A 13,702-nucleotide genomic window follows, 5' to 3' on the forward strand; every position below is an offset into this window, starting at 1 on the left:
TATTATTAGACTGTCTTTTAGAATATTTATCGGGTGTGGCACGGTTTCTTCTTTGCAATCGGTATTCACGTATCATGGCACTTGTTGAAGAACAAATTTCCAATCCGCGATAACATCTATAGGACACTTCTCACGTCATTGTACTTCTAGTAGCTTCCAAGCATATAGAAACATATTGACTGCACTCTGTTTCAGGCTGTTATTCTTTCCATGTCAATACTTTCGCTACAACCTTGCAGGCATTGCAAACATGTACAACAAGAAAACAGTCATTAGTACTCTTTTCATAGTCCTACTGTTCCTAGGCGGACTCCTTGCTGCCTATCCAACATCGACAGCCTACGACAATTCATTCGCAGTGAGCGCAAATAATTTCGAGATTCACAAATGGAAGCTGGAAAGTAATGTTTGATATATGGATCAATTTCTGATGTATTAAAAAACGGAATACTCTGACGCCATCGCTCATTTATAAGACTCCGTCATTCAAATCATCGCTCTTCGACGTATCCTGGCTGGGACATTGCCACGAGGTGGGATTGATCCAAATGGATAGGTTCCTGAATTCAAAGCGAGCTCTTCATCGCTCGCGAGAACTTCGCAGTCGTATAAGGTCACCATCACTGCCAGAGCCAGAATGTTCGCACGTTTGGTGAGAATCCTACCGGGACAGGCATGCGCACCACCTCCGAACGGCACCCAATTGCCCTCAGTCCCAGCAAGCGAGAATACCAGGGCATTTGACTCTGGATCTTTTTGGAGGAAGCGTCCAGGCCAAAATTGGTCTACTGGATGACCAGAACTGTTTCCTGTACACCAGAAATCAGGATCCATTGAGGCCGGGGTAGAACTGGCAATGCACCAGTGATGACGCGGAATCGTCCATTTGTTAATTTGCATATCCTCTCTTGGACGACGGACGAGAAACCCATGAACACGGAGCCTCAAGTTCTCGGCAAACATCGCCTGGAGGAGTGGTTGACGGATTAATTTAGGAACGTCAAAGAGCGGTTGACCATCTGGTCCAAGTTGCATGCATGAGTTGACTTCTTCTCTGACAGCTTTCAGGAGTTCGGCATCCCGGAATGCTTCCAAACTGAGCCAGAATGCAGCCACAACAGCATTGGTATTTGCACTGGAAGATCAATTAGGCGCATGCTGCTTCGATTCGACAGGCTCAACGTACCTCCAAATGAAAGAAAGATCTTCAGACGCAATTGCATCATAGCTGAACCCATCCATAGCTAAGAAAAGTTCTTGCCTCTCACGGAAGAAGCTAGAGCCCCAGAACGGGTCATTTACTTCTTCATCAACAGCATCGGGCGTGAAGTTCTGCCTTGCCCAGGCCTGCCAATCTTGCACGGCCTCGAGTGCCCGATCTCGGGCTTGGTGTGCTTTCGGATTCATAAAGCGAGGCATCTTGAGGAGCAGCCCTATGATGTTTTTATCAATAGTCCATATATCTTTCACGAGACTCGGGTGTCTTTGCAAGAGGGCAGGTCCAGCCAGAGAGTCCACAGTCGCAGCTGTCAGGTTGGATTTGAAGACGTCAAGAAGATCCGAGACATTTTCCCACTCCTGGCCTATCTCTAAAGAGCTTAGGCGCATAGTGATATTTGAAAAGAGCCGACGGAACAGGGATGATTGTCCAGACCCTAAGAGGAGCCGTTGCTGAGAGATTCGAGCATGGAACTCGACACGGTTGTGGTGCCGTACCATGGACCCGGCGAATGGTTTAGCGTCGGGTCCTGAATTATCCTGGAGGTACAGTCTTGTTGCGGCCTTTGGAAGGAGAAATGCATTCTCGAGGACAAGGCGTTGAACGAACAGAGTAGATTGGGATCGTTGCCTGAACAGTCCAAGTACGTCTTTGGCTCCTTGGACAATATACAAGTCTTGGCATAGTACCTTGAGCCGGACAGGCTGGCGCTTCCAGAACGCATGACAGCTGGAGTAAAATTCAGTAATCGGTCAAATGTGGTAGCTGATGACATACGTATGTGAGAAGCCTAAGGGGTCCCAGAAGAAACGTAGAGGAACATGCCCCAGTATTGGTACACCTTTTGGGACCGGGGGAGGCTGTTCATTCGTGGCTTTGCAGGTTCCTCCAGGGGAGTGTTCGGCAACAGCTAGCATGTAACGCAGGATCGATGTGAGAACTGTGCCTATTATAGCCCAACCCATAAGGAAGTGGGATAAAGAAGTAAGTTTAGTCCAATCCATGGCTGCTGCGAAAGAAAAAGGAGGATATTGACAAGACGCGGTAGTGTCCTGGTATGGGGAAATTTCGAACAAGGAATGTAGTGCCTTTGACATTTTCGCTTTTTAAATGAATGTAGCAAAGCAGAAGAACAGTTTTGTCTTGCGAACAATGGTGATAAATATTTGATGTGAAGCGTTGGAGGACACGCGGCTGGGAGGCAATCGGCTTTTCAATAGATTCACACCACGCGGTGTACATTGTAAAGAATGACTATTACTGAGTCTCTGCCTGGCTGACGATGATGCCAATCAGTTCGTGCTGGAGTCTAACGGATGTCAGTGACCGGCCCCAGCACGAGTCGGCTCGTGGGCTGAAGCTGAATGGCGGCGCCAAGACATGTGATATCACCATAGTATCTCAGTTCGCTCCACACCCACCAACAATACCAACACTGAAAGGTTCCAAAATTTTAATGCTACCATCCCCGCTTTCTCAGTGCCAACTGATGTTAGGCGTGAGGCTCTTTGGGTCGAATGGTGGCTGTGTCAACTGTTGGCCTGTATGCCACAGAAACATGCCTCGGGTAACCGCCGAGGCTGTCGTTGTCATATTGATCATCCAATAGGAAGAGGCTACGATGGGAAGAAATCACTCAAACGTCTGTTGGTTACATACATATCCACATTGCTTGCTCAGCTTCGCGGTCAAACTAACCACATATGTGTTGGTAACATTAAGGCTACAACGAGGGAGACAGCACTTCTTCTCGCTTGGCCAGCGCTAAGTCATGTTCTGCATTCAGCAAAAGATTCCGGGAATTGGATATGCATGTTGGTGCGGTCATCTACAAGAGATGCATAGGAGTGGATCAGAATTGCGACGTCGAGCATGGCAAGCGCTGGAAAACAATGCAACGAGAGTAGCAAGGAACAAATTCAAAATAGATACTAGCGCCAACAACTGCTACGTTGTCCCGCAAACTGATAAGCGAGGCAAAGCCATAGGTGCAGGCCAAGATATAGCTCAATTGCCTAGCAAAGTCTTGCCCGCCAACCTATCTTTTTTAAAAATAGACATTTGCTGCGCCGTACTGATCGGCTCATCTCGATCAGACTCTGCAGCGTCACGAGCAAGCATTCGTTGCAAGGGTCTGCCAACACGTCAGGAGCGCGAGCTTCAAACTGCCGGGGTCGATTAGGCGGACGATCTTGGTGATCCGGGTGCTCTCAGGCTACACCAACCCGCATACCGACGATGTAGGGTAGTCTTGCCTAACTGTCTGTCTCCGCTCTGGCTGGATCGGCGATTAATGCGATCTTGCTGAAGATACCGAGTGCTTTATCTAATATACTCCTGGTCCCTTGTTCTCGGGTTCAGCTCAAACGCCATCACCAGCGCACCTCTCCGGATTCCTTCTTAACATTTTTTCTACCACGCGATCATCGACACTCGTACCAAAGCTCCTCAAAAACTTCACTTGGTCAAGCAAAAATGGATACCCAGTCCTTGAACTGGACCCTCATCAGTGAGATGGCCGCTGCTCTCACTCAAGAGCAGAGGGATGCGGCCGAATGGAGGATTGCTAATACCGGCAAAATTTCGATGCAGAACTTCAAGGTAAGGTTGAAGTCTGTCTGACATTTGCAAATACTGAATGTATTCTCTCTAGACAGCTATAGGCTTTCTCTTTGCCCTCGCATCTCTTGCATTCATTGGCCGCATCTTTATTCGGGTCTGGTCACGTCACCGGATTTTACTGGACGATGGCGTCCTCATCATCAGCTTCGCATCCTTGGTTGCTTCAACATCTATCTTCTACAAAAGAGCCCGAATCATCTACCTTGTCTTCTCTCTCATGAGAAATGATCAGGTGGTGTCTTTGATTGCTTCTCAGGAGATCGCCGATGTATATGATCAAATGAACTGGTCATTCGCCTACATGACATTCTTGTGGACTACCATCTTCATGGTCAAGTTCTGCTACTTCGCGTTCTTCCACACGCTTCTGCTGTCAATGCCACGAGTATTGATACGATACTATTGGACTGCAGTGGTTGCCACGGCCGTTGCCTGGATTTACATGATCCTACAGCAGCTGATTACTTGTCCATACTTTGGGTCAAGTTCTTGTAGGCTTTACCGCCCCTGATTGTCAATTTGAGACTAACAAATGCCATAGCAAAATGCTTCCCTAATCTTCCGGTGTCTAACGCGGTCTTGAATTTCACATTCTGGACAGGGCCAGTTCTGGATGCCTTGACAGACGTTGCAAGTATGTTCCATATTCCGAAAACGCGGAAGTACTTTCTGACAATAGCTAGTCATTTCTATTCCCATTCTCGTCCTTCAGAAATCGCAGATGGCACTCTTGACCAAAATTGGCTTTGGTGTCTTCCTTTGTCTCTCTCTTTTTATGCTGGCGTGCTCCATAACGCGCGCTGCTGGGACGTACTACAGAGATACACTTGACGTTCCGTGGCAAGTCTTCTGGCTGCATGCTGAAGCCTGTATCGGCGTATTGATGGCCTCAGTTACGGTCTATCGGGCAGTGTTAGTCGGCCCAACCAAAGGCGCTTCTCGCAGCTTCCGCAGATTTGTGGACAAAGTCATGCAAATGCGCTCGTCTGAATCTGAACGCTGCTCGGAACCACAGCAGCGCACCATGCCGGCCCGATTTGGCTGGTTTTTGCTTTCGAAGATACCCAACGCCACCCTGACCGGTCTTGCCACACTACTAGGTGATCCTGACCACAAGACACAGACAGCGAACAACATGTCAACAATGCACTCAACTCTGGGGATGGAGGAGATAGACTACCATGAGCACCTTAAGCAGTCGCAATCTATGGAAACTCCACAGACCACGGATGAGGCCGCGCACTCACGAGAACGTAGGTTGTCTCCTATTTCCTTGCCTGCAATAGAGGCATGCGCACACCCGTACTAATCTGAAAACAGAAATATGGAATGCTTCCGGCAGTTCGAATCGAGACCATGCGGAGGAAATGCCACAGCGTCGCCCTGGTCGTATCGCTGGATTTTTCCTTCGCTCCATTTTCCCTCCGTCTTCTCTCACGATCTTACAGCATAGAAGTGTCGGCACAGGCAGCACAAAGACTGGGGAAACTTAATACCATATTGATACAGTCAAAGCAAATCTGAGGAATATCTAGCTGTGATGACAGGACAAGAACTGGGAGCGGCATCGTGAGTCAGTGGCGGTTCACTTCAAAAAGATCATTCCGTACAAGATGGACAGAAAAAAACAATGAAAGAGATCGCCAACTGTATATCTATCCTGTCTAGTAAAAGAAAATGAGAAAGAATCGAATTTTACACCGCATATAATGCAGTCTGTATCGCGGCTTTCTGCGAATGAATGAGAACAACGATGAATAGTAGCTTAAAGAAGAAAAGAAATTTTACAATTGTAAGGTTTATAGCCCGTGAAATAAGGTACACCTAATTACCAAGTATTGGCTTCTCAGAAGGCTTGCACGCCGTCTGCATCGAGTCCAGTGCTAGATCCCTAAGCGCTAGCGGTACGGGACTAGCAGAATCAGTTTGGGGGCGGGGCGTGGGGCTGCAACATTCCCTAGAGCCCCTCTTCTTGGCAAGTTGCCGCCTGCAAGGGGCTGATACCCTTGGAAGCTGTCCGTGTGTGTACAGCCAACAGGTCGCATCGATCCGTTAAAACATGTGATGAAACCTTCCTTCCCTATATCTTTCGAGGTGCTCTTCCATAGACCTTTCCCCCTCCCTTCCTCCTTGCATTTCATCGTTTCTCACACAAAACGTCACCCCGAGCCCATTCGAAAATGGCGTGGCTATCCATGTTGTCCACCGCTGGCGTCTTGTTGTGCACGTGTTTCGGATATGTTGTTCATATTGTCTACAACCATCGGCGCAAGATCAATGAGCTTAGAAAACAGGGCGTGGTGAGCAGTCTTAGTCCGTTCGTCGATGGAGTGTGAATGGATTACTGACATGACTGGCAGCCGATGCCGAAAGAGTGGAGTTGGATCACAGGCCACCTACTCGTGCTCCAGAAATACGTGGACCAAATCCCTCCCGACGCAGCGGTTGCGTTCGCCATGCGAGATCTTTGTAAGGAGCACGCCGACACTGAGCTCTTCCTGATGGACTTCTGGCCAGTGTATCCTCCTTTGTTCACAGTCTTCGGCCCTGGACCCATCAGCCAAATATGCAACAAGTACAATCTTCCGAAGACTGCTGTTTCCTCCCGGTTTATGCAGCCGATAACCGGTGGCCCAAATCTAATCTCCATGAATGGAGACGAATGGAAATACTGGAGATCCTTGTTCAACCCTGGCTTTAGTACTGGAGCCATGCTTAACAACGTTCCTCACATCGTTGACTCGGTCCTGGTGTTTCGCGAGAAGTTAATTCAGATGGTCGAAAAAGGGATGTTTTCTTTGGACGAGTTAACGACCAGACTCACCATGGAGATCATCCTGAAAGTCACGTTGTAAGTGTTGCTGGGTCCCATTCAGCTAATATTTATTAACAAGTCAAGGGATGACGATTCGCATTATCAAAATTCGCCTAATGTTCTTGCAACTGCACTTGATCGCATACTAAGCTGGCACTCCTTTTGGGACCCTCGCGTGCTGATGCATCCCTTCCGACCCCTGATTCAAAGATATAATGGGCATGTGATGAATAAGTACATTCGCCAAGAGCTGGAGAGGCGGTTTCAGGAGACCAAGACAGCACATGCAGTGGGTGCAGATGGAACACAAAGAAAACCCAAATCTATCAAGTCTGTCACCACGCTTGCCCTCGAAGCATACATGGCTGAGACTCCAGAGGTGGATATTCTCCACAACGACAAACTGGACGAGAGATTTGCACACTACGCAACGTGCCAAATTCGACTTTTTCTTTTTGCAGGCACGGATACAACATCCACGATCATAGTCTACATCTACCACATGCTTGCCAAGCATCCCGAATGGCTCAGGAAATTGAGAAATGAGCACAATGAGGTGTTTGGAAAAGACCCCGACGTTGCAGCTAGCGCTCTGAAAGAGAACCCCAGCCTTTTGAACAACTGCAAGCTCACCGTGGCATTCATAAAGGAGGTACTACGTATATACGGGCCGGCTGGGACTTTGCGCTCCGGACTCCCGGGATTCACTGTCACCGACCATCAAGGAAACGAGCAGCCCATGGAGTACGCTGGCGCGAATGTGCTTCACCAAGCACTACACACTAATTCCCGGGTATGGCCGAGAGCAAACGAATTTCTGCCAGAGCGATTTCTCGTTGGGTCTGAAGATGAGTTGCATGCGGATCCAGCAGCCTACCGACCTTTCGAACAAGGTCCTAGAAACTGCATTGGGCAAACTTTGGTATGGAACGAACTTCGTGTGGTTGTCATTCTTACCTGCAGGGATCTTGAGATACGAGATGCCTATGATGATTTCGATGCGAAAATGGAGAGCGAGATGGGCGTGGTCGAGAAGATGAAGAGGACACTATTCGGGCAACCCATCAAGACGGTACATGGGGAGCGGGCATATCAGACGGACTCAGGGGGATTGCACCCTGCCAATGGATATCCCTGTTATGTCAAGTGGGCATAGTGTGATTAATGGAAGTTGCGCTCTCTGGTGCAGATTGTCGTGAAAGTCAGTAATATTGAATGACACCACTGTTCCTCATTCATCTACGCTATACTTCATTGGCCCGTCTTTTGCGTCCGAGAGTTGACTGCGAAGAACGATGATACGCCTTGGCCTTGAACACCGTTGAGAATACTAAAACGCGAGTGCAAGGTGCATTGAGCCCTGCTCTCTCCTTCAATTTACCCCGTAGTAACCATATCGAGCCACCTGGTCCCTAAGTGGGACTCAGCGCGGTTCACATCTGCACTGCTCTAGCAAATGATGAACTGATCCACGTAGCATCGTAGAATACATGACAAGGGTCCGCTTTCAAGTGCGCAGTAATACGTTGTTCAAATGTTTGTTGGTTGCAAATATTTGGGTACGCTCAACTTTGTTGGTGTCGGCGCTTGTATTGATGCTACCTGTACGGGGCGCAATTAGTGCGGACACATGTACTAGTATTGATGAGGTGGTACTGCGCCTGGTATCGCGCCGGGTCCTGAATGATTATCCCTGTTTGAGGTGGAGCTTGATCAGCCCCTTCAGTGTCTTGGTCTTGATGGTAGCTCCAATGCCGGTCGCGCTTTTTCAAAGAGGCTCCATTTCAAACCTCCAACTGCATCTGCCTACGATGCAACGACACGCAGAGTGCAGGCTTGGCTACCGTTCAGCCACCCAACACTGTGGAGCCTTATGCCACCTTCCGTTGATTGATCTCCCGCACTCGGTCCGAGGAGCGAAAATCGGTTACTCAGGCGTTACATCCGCGATCATAATAAGTCCCAATCTCCACCTCAGTTGCCTTCCACGATAACATGAAGACAGGGCAGTGCAAGGGAAAGTGTGGGGGCCGGAGGTCTCCGTTATGCGGCCTAGGCACTTGAGCTATATGAGGCTGAAAAGATCAGAAAGGGTTTAGCAGCGAACTTGTCGTGGGACTCTGCGTCAAGATGACACCTGGGCTCGCATGCGGCCGTGTGTCACCACATTGCACAATTGCTAAATCACTCGTAGGTACAGCGGAAAACAAATGCAGTATCGGTGCCCGTCTCCTTCTGGGTGTCAAGACAACCTAGTGCGGTGGCTGGAAGGCATCCGAAATCAGGTTGTGTGTATCTGTCGCTGATATATTAGACCACAATCGTCTTCCAATCGAAATCAAATATCAAACTGTTGGTCGGCGTGCATATGCACGTAGACTGATTCGGAAATCGGGCGGGCGGCTGCCGAAATCCCGACAGCGTGTTGCGCTAGGTTCCTGAGTCGCCCAGCATAGGGTAGCATTGCGTGGGAAACCCAAATTGCCAACGTTCCTCAATCGGTCGCTGCCCGAAGAAACACATGCAGAGGCGGGGCCCGAGAGCTGATAGCAATGGGTGCTTTGCTGATGTGCATGACTCCAAACGCCTAACACTGGGGAGGGGTTGTTCTATCGTAGCCTTGTTGGCTAAGACTTTTGCACTCATCATAGCCTTGTTGGCTAAGACTTTTGTACCATAACCAGTCATAGGCTCAGGTTTTGACCCCGGTTGCTGCTGAATTTGTTTCGATGGAACACTGGCCTGGACCCCTGGCTTTCGCCAGCTTGTCTTAACACCCGCCTCTTCCCTTCTCCGCCTTCTCCTAATGGTCATTCAGCTCTCCCGGAAGGCCGTCACGGCTTCGTGCTGCGATGGACCCATGATCAGCGCCTGAAGAGGACTCCAAGCCCATTGCGGTTGGATAGCCGCTCGGCCTGGTTGTAGGCACGTCACTCCACTTCTGGTCACCCATGACACTGTACGCATGAGGCAGCACTTCCAAGAATCCACAACAGAGAGTCCACAATCTTGTCACTGGCACATTCCAGTATCACACAGATGTACTGTACGTATATCGGTAGAATAAGTCGGAACTACTACGCTCTCTTTCCTTACCGTCAACGGGCCGGAGCTGATTCGTTTCACTATACTGCCACGGTCCGTCTGTCAATAGTTCACCCTACTTATTCTTTGCACTTGATAGAGCGTGCTTGTTGAAAGTCGTATCGCACCCCATTCATCCACGGCAGTTTGCCTCATAAAATCAATATCGAGCCATTCCTTTGCTACGGGTATCTGCACAGCCCCAAATGGCAACCGCCGCAGCTCCTGTCGAGAAGGCCTCGGAAGGCGAGAATACAGAACCACAAGAGGCACAGAAAAGCCCGGCTTTCTGGCTAGTCATCGCCTCTCTTTGTCTCATCGCGTTCACGTCGTCGCTAGATGGGTCCATCATCGCCATCGCGCTTCCACATATCTCATCCTCCCTCGAAATCGGCGACAAGTATGTCGAGGTCGCCAACTGCTTCGTCTTTGCCCAGACCGTAGTCCAGCCCGGCACCGCGCAGCTGTGTAACATTTTCGGCCGTCGCTGGCCTATGATAATCACAGTCTGTATCTTCGCGATCGGCAGCGGCATTGCTGGTGGCGCAAATGATACCGCGACTATGATCGCTGGCCGCACGGTGCAGGGCTTGGGAAGCGGCGGGATCATGCTCATGGTCGAGCTGATTGTCTGCGACATGGTGCCGCTAAGAGAGAGAGGAAAATACCTGGGAATTGTACTGTCTACTGCTGCCTTGGGGTCAATTGTTGGACCGGTAGTGGGCGGCGCGCTCGCGGAAAGAGATTGGCGTTGGTGCTTCTATCTCAATCTGCCCATTTGTGCTATCGTTCTCCCCGTTCTGTTCTTCTTTCTTCGAATCAAGCACCTTTCGATCTCATGGAAAGGAGTATTTGCAAAGGTGGACTGGACCGGGAACGTCGTCTTCATTGGTTCAATTACCTCTCTTCTTATCGGCCTCACCTTTGGCGGGACAGTATATCCGTGGTCTTCTTGGAGAATTATTGTCCCCATCGTTGTGGGCTGCGTGGGCTGGGCATGTTTCCACGCGTACGAGAACTTCATCAAGGACGCCAATCCATGTGTGCCCCCACATGTCTTCTGCAATCGGACCTCGGCCGCAGCTTTCTACATGATTTTCGTTACATCCATGTTGCTTCAGTGGATCTGCTTCTTCTGGCCAGTGTATTTCCTGGCCATCCGAGGCACGAGCCTTGTGCAGACGGGCATCAACTTTCTGCCCTTCATGTTCCTGCTTATCCCCGGCTCAGCCATAGCAGGCATCATCCTCTCCAAAACAGGTCGCTACCGTCGCCTTCACGCGATTGGTTTCGTCCTGAGTACATTGGGGCCTGGGCTGAACACACTTCTGGACCGAAACACGCATGCCGGTGGGTGGGCCATGCTTCAGATTGTGGACGCACTGGGGCGTGCCTTCATCCTCCCCACAACGCTCCCCGCCATACTGGCGAGCCTACCAGAGAAAGATGTTGCTTCTGCCACAGGGGTATATTCGTTTCTACGCAGCTTTGGCTACGTGTGGGGAATCACAGTACCGGGTATCATGTTCAACAATCGCTTCAATCAACTCTCTGACCGGATATCTGACGTGGCTGTGAGGGAAGCGCTGGGAGGGGGCAAGGCATATCAGCTTGCAAGCGGGGCGTACGTCCAAACACTACCGCCCGTTGTAAAGTCCGAGGTGCTGGATGTGTACCTGGAGGCTTTGAAGACGGTCTGGTACGGGGCTATGGCGTTTGGTGCCTCAGGATTAATCGCTGTTGCAATTGAAAAACATGTGCCGCTGAGAACAGACCTTGAAACAGAGTATGGACTTGAGGAGAAGAAGGCCACAGAAGAGGAAGATGGCATGGTTGTGGCAGAGCCGCATCTGGATCACACGAGCACCAGAGGAGACGATAATTTGACAACACCCGCCACTTCGTCATAGGTCCAGATATCCCCCCCCCCCCCACAAACAATGCCACATCTTCTATTGGGTCTGAGTATGGGTGAGTTCTCCTGCATCTGAGGCTCACATATTGCGAGGTTTGACACGCAAGGTTCAAATGTTGGGAAAGGAAATGTTCATTTGTTTCATTGTTTGTGCTTGACTAGAAAAGGCATTTCAGTGGCTGAAACAGTCCCTATGTCGTCACAGTACAAGAGTTCGATTTGGCTATAAAAATATTTTGATTCCCGTTAATGTTCGCCTAACTAAAAGAAAGGCGAAGGCAGCGTAGCTGCGCGTGTGCCCTCGAAGCTATTTACAGTACGGCAGTGGCTGATACGATAAGCCTATCGATAAGGGCCCTGTGGGTCGAAGCCCAGAGTGCCCCGCTGGCGTTCAGCCCACGCCCTCACAGTTCTCTGCCTTCCTACATTTCTATACTTGCATCACAGGTTTCATCCCTCCTCTACTAGCAAGCTTTACGCAACAACTTTCATATCCTATTGATTAGGGTAGCAACGCCGACTACTCCACTCCTCTTTTCAGCAGCGCCATCTGTCCTAAACGGAGTCTATCATACGAGACCGACATACACACAGCGATTCGTTGCAGATTTGAACAAGTCGACATAATTTTTCGTGCATTCTGCGTTCGCCTCATGGCTTATTGTGCATTCTGCTCTCGTCTTATCGAGCATATTTCGACTCCTTGGGAATATATACCTAATAAGGCCTCGGATTATAGGAAATGGGAATTGGAGAAGGACTGTGATTTCAAACACACTGTGCAACAGTGTGCGCTATGCAATTTCCTTTATCAGGGTTTAGAAAAGCTGCTTGGAAAGCAAAGTTCTGCTCTGGATGAAGGAGGGAAGCTGCGCAGAATGAGATTATCCAGCCGCTACGGCCCTCGCGACCACAAAGGAGGACAAAGTTGGGTTTTGTGTCGGTTTGAATTAAAATTTCCGGCCACGAATGATTTTTGCTTGTATTTTGCAGTTTGGGCTGACACGGGTAAGGTTGCCTTCAATTTTGCAGTCAGTTCAGTAATTTGGTGGGGGAGGCTCTCAACGGAGTACTGATGAAAAAGAATTAGGAGATCCCGCTGCAGATGCCATCACCACTCAGTTACCTATTTTCAAGGATGAGTCAGAAGTTGATCAGATATGCGCTTTAGTACGGAACCTGCTGTACGACTGCACTGCAGCGCGCCCCAAATGTGAACGAAGCATCACATCTCGGACTAAAACTATATTGCCAACGCGAGTGCTTTACGTCAAGACTGCTACCTCATATCACAACTCTGTTAGGCTTGTACAGACTAATAGCGCAATTGGGAAGTACTGTGCTTTAAGCCACTGCTGGGGGCCAGTTGATAAACAACCAATCCGAACGCTTAAAGAAAATATACAGGACCATTATTCGGGAATACCCCTTGCGGCATTGCCTAGAACATTTCGAGAGGCAGTTATTCTAACCCGCAGTTTAGGTATTGATTACCTTTGGATTGATTCTTTGTGCATCTTACAGGACGATGACGACGACTGGGCACATGAGGCCGCGTCCATGGGTGCTTTATATCAACAGGCCACCTTGGTTATTGCTGCAGCTGGGTCTCAAGACCCGACAGGAGGTCTTTTCATTCAGGAAAGGTTTCCAAAAATCGCAATACAGCTTTCTTCTACGGGTAAAACTGATCAAGATAATGGAAACTTTAATGTGGCACTCCAAAGCCCAGCTATGCCTACTGCCAACCAAGGCCCCTTGCAACAAAGGGCGTGGGCTCTTCAAGAATGGCATCTTGCTCAACGCATAGTTTTCTTCATGCCAGAAGGGTTTGGATTGCCAGGAGGTATGTCATGGCGATGTGATACATTGGAACGAGACGAGAATGGTCACGCTGCTGACCTGGGAATTTACGAAGACGAGGATTGGCTTACGCTCTTGGGAAGCTACTCTGAAAAAAAGCTCACGCGCCAATCTGATCGTCTGGTTGCCCTAGAGGGAATATTAAGCGAAGAGCGAAAGCAAAGACCTTATAAATTTCTGATCG

The 13,702-nt window shown here is 49.4% G+C and overlaps 4 protein-coding genes across 4 annotated transcripts; 3 read left to right on the forward strand and 1 right to left on the reverse strand.

Annotated features, from left to right (window-relative positions):
- Positions 1-486: 486 nt before the first annotated feature.
- Positions 487-2,087, reverse strand: J7T55_000187 (uncharacterized protein; the record flags this gene model as incomplete). The annotated part of the gene is made up of 3 exons (XM_053133800.1): positions 487-1,135; positions 1,187-1,948; positions 2,041-2,087. 3 exons carry the CDS (start codon positions 2,085-2,087, stop codon positions 487-489), a joined length of 1,458 nt encoding a protein of 485 aa, XP_052988385.1.
- Positions 2,088-3,694: 1,607 nt separating this feature from the next.
- Positions 3,695-5,365, forward strand: J7T55_000188 (uncharacterized protein; the record flags this gene model as incomplete). The annotated part of the gene is made up of 5 exons (XM_053133801.1): positions 3,695-3,820; positions 3,873-4,332; positions 4,383-4,475; positions 4,525-5,094; positions 5,184-5,365. 5 exons carry the CDS (start codon positions 3,695-3,697, stop codon positions 5,363-5,365), a joined length of 1,431 nt encoding a protein of 476 aa, XP_052988386.1.
- Positions 5,366-6,021: 656 nt separating this feature from the next.
- On the forward strand, positions 6,022-7,812 carry J7T55_000189 (uncharacterized protein; the record flags this gene model as incomplete). The annotated part of the gene is made up of 3 exons (XM_053133803.1): positions 6,022-6,141; positions 6,202-6,692; positions 6,867-7,812. The coding sequence occupies 3 exons, from the start codon at positions 6,022-6,024 to the stop codon at positions 7,810-7,812; spliced, it is 1,557 nt and encodes a 518-aa protein (XP_052988387.1).
- Positions 7,813-9,946: 2,134 nt separating this feature from the next.
- J7T55_000190 (uncharacterized protein) lies at positions 9,947-11,650 on the forward strand (the record flags this gene model as incomplete). The annotated part of the gene is made up of 1 exon (XM_053133804.1): positions 9,947-11,650. One exon carries the CDS (start codon positions 9,947-9,949, stop codon positions 11,648-11,650), a length of 1,704 nt encoding a protein of 567 aa, XP_052988388.1.
- Between the last annotated feature and the right edge of the window lie 2,052 nt (positions 11,651-13,702).

The sequence above is a fragment of the Diaporthe amygdali genome (assembly GCF_026229845.1).
Source record: "Diaporthe amygdali strain CAA958 chromosome Unknown NODE_39_length_394161_cov_64_078529, whole genome shotgun sequence".
Lineage (NCBI taxonomy): Eukaryota > Fungi > Ascomycota > Sordariomycetes > Diaporthales > Diaporthaceae > Diaporthe > Diaporthe amygdali.